Source organism: Microchirus variegatus (assembly GCF_963457635.1).
Source record: "Microchirus variegatus genome assembly, chromosome: 2".
Taxonomy (NCBI): Eukaryota; Metazoa; Chordata; class Actinopteri; order Pleuronectiformes; family Soleidae; genus Microchirus; species Microchirus variegatus.
Window position 1 is genome coordinate 14,351,490 of NC_139803.1, and position 15,565 is coordinate 14,367,054.

At 40.8% G+C, this 15,565-nt stretch overlaps 1 protein-coding gene across 1 annotated transcript in view; it reads left to right on the top strand.

The window, feature by feature from the left end:
• Positions 1-15,565, top strand: part of atp2a3 (ATPase sarcoplasmic/endoplasmic reticulum Ca2+ transporting 3) — a gene marked incomplete at its 5' end in the record, with an annotated part of 49,953 nt that overhangs the window by 3,731 nt on the left and 30,657 nt on the right. Inside the window, 2 exons of the mRNA XM_083903925.1 lie at positions 8,720-8,737; positions 9,067-9,149. Coding sequence (XP_083760051.1) covers positions 8,720-8,737; positions 9,067-9,149 — 101 coding nt within the window. The remainder of the gene's footprint in view (positions 1-8,719; positions 8,738-9,066; positions 9,150-15,565) is intronic.

Consider the following 15,565-nt stretch of genomic DNA (forward strand, 5'->3'; position numbering starts at 1 on the left):
AAACACAACCACTGGCACCTTAAATGTGTTTTTTGTTTTCTGTCACTTTTTCCCCCTTGCACTTTCCTCACCCTGGTTTCTGCCGTGAATAATAATAATTACAACTTCCTCTAGTGGGATCTCACTCACACTGTTGTTTTCTCTTCCTGTTCTGCAACTCAACATGAAGGCAGCCTGAATTACTCGCAACCCCCCCCCCCCACACCCCTCCGCGTTTGAAATACGAGCGGAGCTGTACTGTTTCCTGCTCCTCCTCCTCCGTCGCACACAGACACACTCGTCCTGATGGCACACACCGACTGCACTTCACTCCTCAATCTGGAGTTGTCAGCTTCCCTGTCTCCTGTACAAAACTGTACATTCAAGCTTTAAATATGCACAGGCACGGTTGCAGTACTGGCGTGTGGGCTGAGAAAGCAGAGTTAAGTTGTAGGAAAAGTCACTTGAGTCACTTCCCTGTTCTTGTGGGCCCTGTGTGTGCCTGCCCCGGCTGCTTTCAGGGGAGCTGTGATCCTGTTCGAGCCTGTCACTTCTCTCCCGCTTCTTCATCTGTCAGTCGCCGTCGTGCTATTCTAGTGAGATGATGTTGCGTCGCTGGGGTCTCGTGTGATGCTCGCTGATTTATTTGGAGAGAAAATATAATTGCGATTTCGCTGACAGATAATGGGATTATTTATCTCATGGAAGGAGGAGAGCTTGAATTATTAGTATTAACAATCATAAGTAGAAGCTATTTATTAATTGATTAATTAACAGCCCTATTAATGGCTCTGCAGCTGTCTGGAGAAGATAAGTACACAAAGGTGTTTGTGTTTTTAAGGAGTGTTGAGTTCAGAGCATTTATTGAACACTCGTCTGCCTTTCGGTGTGAAAACAAGGTCTTCAAAAAGTGCTCGGAGAGAGAGACGAGCTGTTTGTCAAGTGTAATGACACGTATGTAAAATGACTCACTATTCTGGAAAAAGTAAACACGAGGAAAGCTATCTTCTTGGATCTGATGGATAAACCTGTTCCTCTTCACCGTGAAGTGTTTTGTTTACCTGAAATAAAACAAGAAGCAATGAAGGAAGCAGGGAAAATAATTTCTTCTCCAATTATTCCACTTTTTTAGTTTCAATCAGTCCTTTTTTATTACAGTAACTTAGAGAGAACATTCAAACCCTGGGAGCTGCTGACATGACATTGCGGCAGTTTCAATGAATTAATTCATGAGTTAGACTAAGAAAAAATAATACAAACCAAAGACAAAGATTACCGGTAATGCCCCTTTCTCACCCCAGCTTTGTCGTTCAATAATAATAATAAAAAAGATGTGTCTGGGATAAGCCTTCTCTTCATCCGCTGATCCAGAGCTTCATGTGGATGATCTTAGGTTCAAAGTTTATATCAGAGTCGATCGATTTGACCTACATCTTTGTCTGGGTATCAAAGGACACGCTTTAAGTGATGTACATCTCCTTTGAAATATGTGTGTGGACCAGTAGCCTTTGCAACAGCACCAGAATTATGGTTCATCACATGCACAGACTCTATGTTTTGACAACATACACATCCAACATTGTAACTTTATTACTTTTACCAATCGCACCATTTGATTTGACGTATTTTGACTCTCTTTTGCTTCAGGGCTTGGATCAGTAAAGTCCTACTATATCTTTCATCGTTCGATTTGGAGAAAGCGATGCTCTGGTTTCTAAACCCAAAATAAACCCTATAAATAGTATGATGTTAACACAGATATTTCAGTCTGTCATTAGGGGGATTGCTGTTTTTTTTTTTTTTTTTTTTTTACAGCAGTGAGCTTCTCAGTTTGTCTGCTGCATGGCCGGGTGCCATCTTTCCCGCTGGTCTTTTGAGATGCTCAAAAAACGGTTCTTCGCACAGCTGTGATCATAAAGAGGAAGGAAGCTTGGAGCCCTGATGAGATATCAGCTTGGCGCTAATCACCTCACGCATGTCCTGCGCTGTTGACAGGCCCTTTTCCTTTTCCTCTGTTACTTGCCACTGTATAGGATCACTATACAGTGTTGTGTTGTAAAATTATGCAGCATAGAGCTTATATCGTATGTTGTGCTTCATGAAGTTTATTTAGTGTGGAGTAGCTTTGTGTTTAGCTGCAGATCAGATACGATATATCTTATTGTTTCATCATCCATGAGAGGTTGAACTTTATCAAAACTCATCTCTTTGTTGGACAAAGATGAAAATGCTGAACTATTGGCACTTTTCCACTATAGAACACAACTGTAGATCTGTTTAAAAGACTTATGCAATCAATCTAAACTGGCCATAAAATCCTCCTAATTACACAGAGACTCAGGAATAATGTTTATATAACATACTGAACTCACTAACAACAACAGTACAGCCAAAATATTTGCATTAAAAAAATCTTTTGCGGACCGCAAATCATGTTTATGTTTTGAAATCATGTTTTGGAATGTGGTGCCAACTACTGCCGTCAATCATTGCAGTCAGTAGCGTCTCAGCTGCCACGGGTTGCCAGTTAAGTCTGAGCTACAATGGTGGCGGAAACGAAGACCTCGGTATTTTGAATTTGAGTGTCGTAACCGTTTTTGGCCACATTCTGACATATGATGCCTTTAAAAATCACAAAACATGTTATTCTCCAAAATTTAGCAAGGACATTTCTCTAATCTCAATATTTGACAGAGTTGTCGAATCACAACCGGTCAGCTGTATTTCAGCTAAGCTACTGTCAGACAGAGTCTCTGTTCCGGTCATGCAGGAAGTACTGAACTAATCTTTTTAATTAGCTGATCGTCGAGGACGTAACTATGAAGTAATGGAAAATGATGTGTCTGATACCAGACAGAGTTGACTCAAGTGGAGCAGAGCAATATTTCGATATTCAAGAAGCCTCGGTACTATTTGGGGAAAATGGTTAAAATACCCAATTCAAACAGAAAAACAAAGCGATGCTCCAGTTGAATTTCAGCACACTGCATGTGTGCAACACCCCAAGGAAAAACCCAGTTTCTCTTTTTCCCTGAGCTCAGCTCACCAGTCCCAACAACGGGGGTTGGCTGCTCCAGCAGCTGCCGGCCTGATCGTTTCCTCTCTGTGTCTTCAGCAAATTACAGGCTAATCAGATCATCAAACATAGCAGCTAAGGCAGATAACTCCCCATATCATTTTGTATCCATATACTGTATATATACAATATAAATGTCCTTTTCACTAGAATTAAACTGTTTTTTTTCTTTTGTGTAGATTATGTCTCAGAATGATCACAAGCAGTGCGTTAAAACCATGCATACGTACATTTATCATGACCTAAATTTGTTCTGGGGGGGGGGAAAAGCCGCTAATAAGACACACTCTTTAATCCAACTACATAGAATGTTAACACTCCATTTATTTAGAAAGGCTTTAAAAGACTCAACAATATATTTAAAGTTAATCAAGTGAACTTAATAAACATGAGACTGCTGGAGTGGTTCCATGTCAAAGTAAGATGGTGAATACTAAACATACATACACTACATAGGCTGATTTTTTGTGTTTTGGTTTGTGGACATTTGAGAAACATTACACTGTTCCAGGTTTGTTAAACACTGCTCAACATTTTATGGACCAAACCAAAGAAGAACAATAAGCAGATTAATTGATGATGAAAATAGTTGACCATTAATAATTGATTCATCGACTAATTGGTCACCACCTTAGTTTGACATGAAACCGTGACTGCAGCATTGACCTGTTTATTGGATTCACTTGGTCAAGAAAAAAATAATATTGTTGTCTTGTAAAGCCTTTTGCAATAAATATCTTTTAATATGTTTAATTATTATGAGCATGTTATGGTGACTGACGCATTGAGATCAAATGACTGTATTTAAGTAAAAGCACATGCTGTGAAGCTGGACATTGGGTGTCTTTAATCCTGGATGAGAGGCTGCTCTCAGTCACAGGTTTCTCATGACAACTGAAGAGGAGCTTTGTGTTTGCAGCTTAATCAACAAAAAAGGATATGGAGCTCAGAGGACTGGTAAAGGACTAGAAACACCTCTGCTCCTTTTGCTTTGTGTTGCTTCTCAGTGTTCGGCGGGAAGACGAGAGCACTTGACACGGCTCTGAACGACTTCCTCAGAGAACGGAAGCCGGCCACCAACATCTGTGATGAAGGAAACTTTTGACTTGCAGACAGCCTTTGTGTCAGAGATAGAAAAGTTAGGGAGGAGAATGTAGGACATAAATAATATATATAATTTACATATGATATGGTTAATGCATTAGAGCTTTTCCTGAGAGTGGTAGTGTACATTAGGAGAGTGATCAGGTGTATAGGAAGCTGCACCGTCATTAGTTGGGGGTGTAAGGACATTTCAACACTTTATATATGCTGATATTTTATCGTACACAAGGTGCGGAGGACCCTATTGAAACTGAAGGAATTCTTCTTTTTATTCTTATTTTCCTCAAAATGCTACCGCATGAAATTCACTTTGCGAATATGAGTTGAAAATTGGAAGTGGGAGGGGCTCACGTAAATGAAAAAAAGCTTTTATTAGGCGATTTAAAAAAAAAAAAAAAAAGATTTCACGTACATGAATGAAAGTTGTGTCAAAAGTCACATGTACCATTATTTGTATGCTACGTCCTTTGTCGAAAATGGGCTCTGTCAAGCAAAACTATCAGACCTGAGGGAGCGTTTGTGTGTATGTAGCAGCAGCACAGGGGTGCTTTGTCTCTCTCACAATTTTAGTTTTTTTTAGAGTGTATATTCTTCTTGTGCTTCTTGTGCTCACGTAAGCACCTGCCTGTGACCTGGAGGTTTGGGACTCCAGGTAACAAAAAAGCGGCGGTTGAGGTTTGAGCTGAGCTCGTTCACCTCAGAGTATGCGGTGTGTTTGGCGCCTGAAGCCAGTGTGTGCTGTATCAATGCCCTGCTGATTGCATAACAGTAATTCTTGGTAAAATTTTGACAGACCCTGGCACATTACCTCGTATGAGGCTTGTTTTCAAGTAGCCATCATGAACCAAGTTGTCATGGTAACTCCCGAACCCTTCTCATGTTCGCAGTTTTCACAAGATGGCCTGAACTCGAGCTTGTTAATTCTTGCCTTTTTCGACGCTCAGATGTGATGTTTACTGGAGGTCCTCATAATTTGTTCATGGATTCGGACCGGGCAGAGAAACGGAGCTGGCAGTGAAAGCTCATTTATCAGAGCATGGTGTGCTGTATGAATCGATACATGGCCAATTTCCTGCTCTGCTTCCTGACTCTCTGGACGCAGGAACCAGCCTCCTGCTGTTGTTGGCAACTATCTCCAGGAAGTGTCTCCCCTCTGCTCACAGCTGCTTGCTGTGCTGCAGCTTGTAAACAAGTTCTTTTTATTCATTGTCTGCTCCGGGAGGGCAGAGGTGGGGAGGTTCTGTGGGGACACGGTGAGTGAGGTGGGGGTAGTGGTGGTGGTGGCTGAAGTCAGTATTCAGGAATGTGCCTGGGCAAGCCTTGGGTTGACACAGCCCAGATGACTGAGGGAATCCTTGGCAGAGGGAAGCGGGGGAACCCCGTTCAACAGCTCCAGCCCTCTTACTCCCTCCCTCCCTTGCTTTCTTTCTCTCTCTTTTCCCTTTCGTTGGTTTCGTCCTCTCAGTCTGTCTTTGTCTCCTGCCCTCAAGCTGCAGCCAGCCTGTCTGCCATAAAAACATTATACAACCGATGAGGAGGAGGGAGGAGGAGGAGGCACTGTAATGGGGAAACAGGCTTATGTCAGACTGGTGGAGCATGGAAAACAGCAGAACCCATTTCTCGTCCACATTTGTGCTGCTGCTGGCAGAGTGCAGCCAAAAGTCCCTTGCGAGTTCAACTGTGTCCAAACCTGAACTCTGAAAAGCCTCCAGAAAGCAAGTTTATTCAGAGTGACTCACCCAGCTATTATTACACATGCAAGCGACAGACACAGGTGACCTCAGCACAGGGGTCAGTCCTCCCAGAAAAGTTGGTGACTATGCAAAAATATTGGTCAGGAGATGACATGCCGATTTGACTGGAGGAGTTTTCAATTGGGCTGCAGCAATTAGATTTGTCTTCATCTTCTAAATTAATCATTTGAATTTTGCTTTTCAGAATAAAACAAGCTCCTCAAATGTACACTACCGTTCAAAAGTTTGGGGTCACTTGAAATGTCCTTATTTGAAGGAAATTTCATTTTCCAATGAATATAACATTAAATTAATCAGAAATACACTCTATACATTGTTAATGTGGTAAACGACTATTCTAGCTGTGGTTAATGGAATATGTACATAGGTGTATAGAGGCCCATTTCCAGCAACCATCTCTCCAGTGTTCTAATGGTACATTGTGTTTGCTAATCGCGTTAGAAGGCTATTGGATGATTTGAAAACCCTTGTGCAATTATGTTAGCACAGCTGAAAACAGTTTTGCTGGTTCTTTGGCAAATGCAAAGTTTGAAGTCTAATCTTGTCAATATTTTGACTATATTTTTTTATATATATATATATATATATATATATATATATATATATTTATTAATCAAAATATCGACATTTGCCATGGCAAATATATCATATATATATTATATTGCATGAGGAAGGACCCCTACTTTTTAATCTTCCAGGAAGAAATTCCCAGATTGCTTTCTCTGCCCATCTTTGACCAATGAAAAACACATTTTCCTCTGAGAATACAGGATGTGAAATCATTTCTCTCGCGCTCTCTGCCGCAGCCATGTGTAATTTGAGTTTGTGCAGAGTTTCTTTGTTTGTGGACGGAGGGAGGCTGTGTGCCCTTTTTCCAGCCTCTCTCTCCACAGGGTCACGTTTTACACTTGTGTAGTCGCAGTCTGGTCAAAACATCCAGAACAGGATGTTTCCACTGCTCAGCGGAGAACACTGCTGTCATTTAGGGTTACAGCCCACTGCGTCCTAAAAATAGCCGCTTTCCCCTCCTTATTCGGTAATGTGCGCTTTAAGTCTTTCTAAGTTTGTCTTATAAGATGAAAGTCTTATAGAATAAAGTTGAGTTGTTGAGGTATTCTTTTGTGGTGTCAGGTACACACTTGATCAGATCATTGAGTTCTTCCAGTGAGGTAAACGTTGTTTGTTGTGTTGGTGCAATTTGGTCATAACTCAGTGGACGCGACGAGGCCCTGACAAATGCAGTGACTAAGAACGCCTGTGTCTCATTATGGTGATAGCGATCAACAGCGCTCGTCAGTCTCTGTTGTGTGTTTTTTCGAATGTGAATGATGTGTTTATCGGTGACTCACGTGTGGTGGGTGTCGTGTCCTGGCGATCAAACCCAAAGTGGTTCAGATGCTCCGGTTTTGTCTTAGATTTGTCTCAAATAAAGACAAAGAGGAAAAGTGAAAAAAAAAGGAAAAGCAGGGACTTTTACATCTTGGCTTTTTGTTTTTGTGGTCGCGTATGCACGAACTGATGCGAAAGAAAAGAAATCAGTCGGTGCAGTGACCACTGAGGCTGACAAATAAACTGGAGCAGTTGAGAGACTGAGGCGGCAGCATGAATGTCAATGACCAGCACAGGTCTGATCAAAGGGAAAATGTCACCTGGACAAGTAAACACAGGTTGGCTTCATTAGAAAAGTCATTTCAGTCAGAGACACATACATTGATTATTTTCGTTGTTCCTTTCATCTGTTTTTGTTTCAATTAATAGAAAGTGAACTTTGACTTTAATTTCTTTCTTTTAAAAAAAAAGAAGAAAAGAAATTCTTTGACCTTTTCATTTTTTCATTTATGTGTGTATATGTATATGTATGTATGTGTATATATATATATATACATATACACACACATACATACATACATACATACATAATATATGTATATATATAAATATATGTGAAATCCTATTTTATCATAACTTTTAATCCAATATGACGATATATAACATTTAATATGTTTCGTATTATCAATCAGAAATCGATAAACTTATCAAATAAGCAATACTTCCTTCTAAATTGTTCTCGGTTACTTTGGATCACTTAACATCGGACTGTGAATGTGAAAGATTCCCAAGCTCCCAAGCTCTTTTTTTTAATCAGTTTGTGATATTCAGCGATATCGGAGGGGAAGTGTTGTTATCTTTCACTGTTGATTACATAACAAATAGTTTGAATGTGAGAATGTATTTTTGATCCTTGGCAAAGACGACAATGTACAATGTGCAGAACTAAAAAGCACGTCTAAAGAGAGTAGATGCTTGTTTGGACTGGGATGTTAATTTGAATAAAGCCTCTCCATACACCTACGTCCTTATTTACAGAGACCATGGACGTTAAACAGAGCATTACAGGAGATCAACAATTGTACTATATTAATGGCCTTGAGTTATGAAGCTGTTTGTTCTTCCAGTGTCTGCACTGACAGTGTCATAATTATACAACTGATTTAATAATAATAAATAATAATACATGCAGGATTATTTGTCTCCTTTCATATTTTACTGTTACAAGTGACTATAATTCTACTGACAATAAGTGTCAATACTAAAGAAACCATGTGCTGCTATAGCATTTAATCATAATTTTCTAGCAGGACAGTTTTGTGAATGTGCATCTCAGATTGAGGTGAAGATTATCCAATGTTTTATGTTTTAACGTCTTTTTTACTTTCTTTTTCCACCCCCCGACCCCTTCTCTCTCTCTCTCTCTCTCTCTTGCCAACTCGAATCCTTCACAACTGGCTTGGTGTGACATCCACAGAGCTCCCAGCTGAAGAAGGTAAATATTGATTTTTCCACTGAGCTGCTGTCCTCCCTTTACTACCTGATTAAGAATCTTGAGCCAGGATCTTTTCTTCCTGTGGACTGAGGATTAAACTTTGGGAGTGTACACCACAGCGGCTTCACACACACACACGCACATGCACACACCACTACTCCAGTGTCAATAAAGGGATTGTTTTGCTTTATGGCTACAAATAATACAAGAAAACTCATGTTAATGCATCACATAGATAGGTTCCAACCATGCAAGTCCTTTAAGTCCTTCCTGTTACAAGATAAAACCTTGAAATTAAGCTTGAAGTCATTTGTCTATGCATATTTCAGGCAAGTCCTTGTGGGAGTTGGTGGTGGAGCAATTTGAAGACCTCCTGGTCAGGATCCTGCTGCTCGCTGCCTGCGTCTCCTTTGTGAGTATTTCGTCTCAATATTGATTCTCAAATTAACCCAGAGGACTGGGTCAAACATACTCACTGTTCTGTGTTCTCTGAGAATCCGCATGTGCGAACATACCCACAGTTCACTTCAAACTTAATCAAGCGAAGCAGACTGTGTCAATGCGGCGTTCCACACATGCGTACTCGATCTCGTGTTCTGTTCCAGTGGCGGCGTTTTTCTGTTTTTCTCACCAGGAAATTGCCCTTGTTTGAATTTCCTTATACTCTTTAAGAGCCGATTTGTGTGTGCACGGCTACTGGCGTATGACCTTAAGCAAGTTTCCATGGTTAACGTCTTATTTATTGTCTCTTCTGACTTTTTGAAGTGTGCACCACCGCCTGGGGGCATGTGGTGTGGACACATACAGTTACAACTTTAGTTGTGTGCGGAAATGGCGTATGATACATTTTACGTCATGCGGCCCCTAATGGACCTCCATGCACGCGCGGTCGTGGAAAGTATGACCCGGCCCTTCTGGGATTTGAGACCCAGATTGGACGTTGGCCTGGAAATTGCCACCGAATAAAATGCTCCATTAGATTTAGGCAAATCTATTCCCCCGAGCGAGGCGATTCAACCTGGTTTGTGGTCCCTTTTCATGTGGAAACTGTATTACAGGCTTTTCCAGTCAATGTTGATATAGTTTCAGTGAAGGGAACAGGCACTTCAGCTAAATTAGGAAAATAAAAGCTATCAATCAAAAGTCCCTTTTGCCGCAGTGCCTCACGCTGTGACCTTGGTTGTCATGTGAAGGTGACGAAGGTCGAATCGGGTGGTGTGGGGGAATCCTGACTGCTTTGCTAACTTTTCCATCAATTACAGCGTGTCCCTGATCTCTCACCCTGGATTTCCACTGGACGCGGAACGGCCGCTGAACGGCAGCGGCGCGGTCGCCGTTGCAAATCGCTTCCATTTTAATCAATGTGAGCATTCCCACCGGCCGTGCTGCGGCGCGTATCAGCAGCGGCCCAGAAGCAGCTCGCTGCGCTGCAGCGCTATTGATAGGAATCAGTTCTATTTTTTCCGTTGCCGCTGCTGAACCTCGTAAATTTCAACGAAGCAGATCGCACAATACAGGAAGTCTGACACAGAATCAAAGTAAAACATTTCCGCCCCCCTTTCACAATAAAACACAATACGCAGGTCATATAGCCTGTCACAACTTCACATCAACATTACGTCGTGACCGGTGCTGCCAGGTCAATTAATCAGAGCGTCTCTGAGAGTCATAATGTACGACGAGAGACTGATTGATGAAGTGGAGAAACATAAAATCATTTATGACACCAGATCAACAGTTCTTCCACGTCGGAGAATGAAAGAAGCTGTTGTTGATGTTTCCTTTATACACACAGTCTATCGCTGGATCTCGCTAACTCACGTCCGTTCAAGATTATCGCGCTATCTTCCGTGAATACCGCTGGCTCCCAAGGCACCGCGCCGCTGCCGTAACGCGCCCGGTGGGGATTGACACCGGGTAGAGGACGAAGCAGAACCGCGCCGCTGCTGTTCCGCGGCCGTTCCCAACCAGTGGAAATCCGGGGTCAGGATGGAATTGCTGTTGCTATTTCAGAGAGTAGGAACATTGCTCTGAATATGTAACATGTCTTATAAAGGGGACATATTATACCCTATTTCTCCAAGTTAACCTAGTTCCCTGGTGTCCTAATGAACATGTCTGTGACATGCTTTGTTCAAAATACCATAAAGATGAAGCACCACAGCAGTTCAATAACCCTGCCAAAACAGCCCTGTTCAGAACGCTCGGTTTAGTAGTATCTCTTTAGGTCCACCTTAAAGGTCCACCTTAAAAAAAAATGTAATTAAACTTAAGCGACAGGAAATTACAACAGCCATAGAGGCTAATGGCAGCTACAGTTAGCATTTGGAAAACTGATTATTTGCAGGCGTCATATATAACATGTATCCACTGGACAGATAAATCCTCTGAGGCTGGATGTTTGTGTAGAACTCTGTGCTGCACTGTGGAGCCAAGAATAGAACTTTTCGTGGACTTCCGGTTTTCGGATACGGTTGCCCGTTGCCCGTTGCCCGTTGCCTGTTGCCAGCACTCTCACGTGTTTACGGACAAAGCGGAGCTCCGCGAGACAACAATTCCAGGAATTTTGCGCATTGTGACGTCCCAGTGAGTGCGGAAGTCAACATGGCGTGTTTCATCTCCTGTACTTAGACTGAGGAGGACCACAAAAACATGAGTGAGTCATCTTTTTCCACACTTTGCCGACTGATAGGGCCTCCAGAGTCCTAAATATAAGGATTTAAATGATTAAAAAGTTGATTTTGCATAATATGCCCCCTTTAAGTGAGAGGCCTGGGCTGTAACTGCAGGACTGTAGAGTGTGCACTCACTTGTCTTCATGTAAATCAGCCTTACTTTAAAAAAAATGGCTGTTTATAGTGGAACATGTTTCCTGTTCCACTGCTGCACGGATGCTAATGCCACGCTGGGTCATCACTCCCTCAGACAAGTTTAGCGCAGTAACAAGAGTCACGTTTCCACCCTGTGACCTGGGAGCTGCATCCAATAACTTCTAGAAATGTTAAAGTTCTCATAATTATGACAATTTTTTACCCTCACAGTAAAGACAGGAAAATAAAGATAACAATGACTGAAAGCATCTTAGTCCTCCAGAGAGCTCCCAGGGTGTAAATATATTAGATGTATAGATATAGACTTTTATGAGGCTCCTTAGTTTTTGAGGCAAAGGACAAAATGGTGTCATGAAGTTATTTATTATAACATTCTGGTGCCTCAGTCTTTCCTCTGGCCGTGTTCTCTCTCACACACACTCTCGCTCACACACACACACACATCTGCCTCTTGGCCTGCACTGCAACACTGGAGTAGAATTTTCCTCTTAAGATTGTTAAAAATGGGTTTCACATTCACGAAGTAAATGAGGTCATGTAAACTGTAAACAGTTTGTTGCCTTTTAGGGTTTATTTATTATTGCTTTGTGAGTTTACTCAGTGGTTTATGGTGCATTTGCAAACTACTTACTGAATCAGGACCAGCCAACAATCGCAAAAGTTGATGAAAGCTCAGTCATTTCCTCCTTGTGAATATAAAATGTATTAAATACTAAAATCACTCCCCTTAGCAAATGAATGTAAACGGATAATTTAAATGACTCTCAGTCTCATGTCAAGGTGAGTGCACTTAGTTTTTCAAAGTAGTCTTTTACTTTCAGATTTCAAAAGAATATATTTCATATTAGATAAAACGGCTCTTCATAATTACACCGTGTCTTAACAGAGACTAAGATCTATAATTAGCCCTATTGGTGTCACTCTCATTCTGTGCCTGATTACATCTATATTTTCTTACTGTATTTATCAACCCTACAGAAAGAATACATTATACTCAGCAACACTCACTCACTCGGGTAAAGTTTTGAGTCACTTGTTTGCTTAGAGTTGCTCTGATGATTGTTTTCTGACTCCTTACGACAGATATTTTGTATGATTTAGCCAAATCTGATACACAGTATTGGTTAGAGAGGAGATATTCAGTATTGTGTCAGTCCAATACTTGTCGAAAATCACCGATTTATATTATTAAGGGTACAAAAACATAAAATCAATTAAAATAGAAGTAAAATGGTAAAATAGTGACATAATATAATAGGAAAATGGAAAAAAACTACATGGAAGTGACTATATTAATCCCAAAGTGAAGGCCAAAGAGAAGGGATGGGCCTTTAAAAGCAATTTATAATGTTCAATGGTGGGGACATATTTAATCACCTGTTCTAAAGTTTAGGGGCAGCTACAGAGATGGCCCGATCACCCAGGTTTTTAGTCGGGGAATTGGGCAACAACTAAAAGCAGCCCGTTATTAGACCTCAGAGCTCAGGATGGAGTGTGGAGGAAAAAGAAGTTCCGAGAGTTACGAATGTGCCAAACCATTAAGAGCAAACAATTACATTTTAATATAATAGAAATAGGAAGCCAGTGGAGAGAGTGCAACACAGGTGTGATTCGGTCTCTCTTCTCTATCTATGATAGAATTTTTAAAAAAGGCAAACAGATGAGTGTAAACTTATCAAACTGATATCGTATCAGGCTGCGATGTTGGTATCGGACATGATGAAGTGGAGTTGAGTCACCCCTAGTTTTGGTATCCCAGTAATTTGTTACGTCTGACATCGGTAGACAAGGTTTTTCGATGGTATCAGACAGAAATGATGATATTTGGGAGTCCTTCAAACATTTTATTTTAAACGCAGTCCCTGATGCGTAACACTGATGATGAATTACTGTATCTTCATCAATAATCCTCTTCAGTGTCGTCCATAACAACCTTTAACTTGCTTTAAGTATTTGCTCGCCGCACGTCTCCAGGCTAATCAGCGAATCCTCATGTGGCTTTTATTGGGAACATATTCAAATCGAGATTATTTGCATCTCCTGTCTCGTTTGCATGACATGAGAGGCGAAGGTTGTTTCAGGGGAAGACTTTACAAAGTCGACATTGTAATACAACCGTTCAGATATCTAAACCCATTTACCACTATTTTATTTGAGCTGAAGCAATAATCCAGCCCACAGCAGCCACCTGAAACAATCGGTGCACTGCCTCGCTTTTTAAATTTAGGGAAGAATGAGACCTGATATTTTTATTTGCTTTTCCACCACATGGAGTTGAGTTAATTCTGTCAGGTTCAAGAAGCTATTGGAACAGTCGATGACAGCTGAGGTGGATTTCAAGTTTACAACGTACGTTTTTAAAAGCTGACCTTACGGTCAATTTGATATGTATAACATGTTTATTTTTCCATTTTGTCTGATAGCTGTTCAATGTTCCAAAACCTTGGAGACGTTCAGAAATAATCACCGTCTGTCGGCGTGCGGGGTTGTGAGGAGTGCAGTGCACGGAGCTGTATGCAGGAGTTTATTATGGCGATACCGCTTTGATTTCCAAACCCAACAAGATTACAGGAAACGGGCAGTTAATTTTCCACCAAATTTCCCCCAATAATTTCGAAAAAAAAAAGAAAAAGCGATCCCCGTCTCTCCATTTCAGAGGGGAAAGAAGGAGTTAGGATTTCAGGAGGCTTTAATAAAAACGTGTGCTGACTGTGTAAAGTGTCTTTTTCAAGTGCGCTTGTTAGAGGAGAGAGTGTTGCCCTCCAGTCTCAGCTCAGTCACAGAGAGATTTATTGTCCCAAATGATGGGGAGTGATGAGCTATCGATCTGGATTAGACTGCCACGGCTTATACGCTGCCGCTCAATGCTCTTCGGAGAATAATGCTCTTTATATTATTTGGTATGATAAGCTCTGTCAGATCATGGAATCGTAAATCGATTTTCTCTTTTGTGAGGTGCCGTTGTTTTTAGTTCCTGCACCTCAGTGGTGCAGAAGAGGAGATGCTTTGTTGCACTGGGAGGTTTTTCTCTGTTGTGATGTTCTCGTTATTGCTTATATACGTCATCACTGACACGCGCTAACCTCCATAATGTACCTGCTATATCTGTGCAAGGTGAAAGACTGGGGATCAAACTTCCTCTGGATCACTTTATCACAAAAATTCACTATCAAATGTCGATACCTAAGAAGTTCATCTCGTCATGAAATGGCTTCTGTATGTATCTTTAGTTAAAACTAGGGCTTCAGCGGTTAATTAATCCTCAACTATTTTGATAATCGATTCATCGGTTTGAGTGTTTTCAAATTTAGATTTTCCAGCTTCTTTAATGTGAATATTGTCTAGTTTCTTTGCTCCATATAACACACAAATCATTGAATTGTTTTGGTTTGTGAACAAAATTGTGGACAATTTTGGTTTGTGGACAAAGCAAGACTTTTTAAGAACCAAACAAATAATCGACAGATGAATAATCGTTAGTCGCAGCCCTAGTCGCAAAGGATTTCATAAAATTGTCATCAGTATCAAAGATCACATATTGATATGGATACTGTACTCAAGATTTTTAGTCAATACCCAGCCCTACGAGGGAAGTTGTTACTTGAGGTGTGGCTGTAACTAATTATTTAATAATATAGTAATCAATTACTATTGACAGCCAACTTTATTTGGTGATTAATTTATACAAGATAGTTTCTTTCAGTTTTTTAAAATATGAATATTTTCTTTCTTGGATATGTCATCATTTTGAGATTTGGGAAACACAGATTGACACTAATCTTTCTGTATTTTAAGGATGAAAGAACTTCTCATCAGGTTAATCTTTAATGAAAATGAGTGTTAGTTGCTGTGCTAATTTGAGCCATTCCTTGTCATTACTACATGTTGTCCAATTCTGTGTGCAATGTGATAGTTCAACTTGACACCTAACATAGTTCGGCCGTTTACTTTTATGATGATGTCCACAAACACACTTTATGATCTGCTTGTTGCTTGG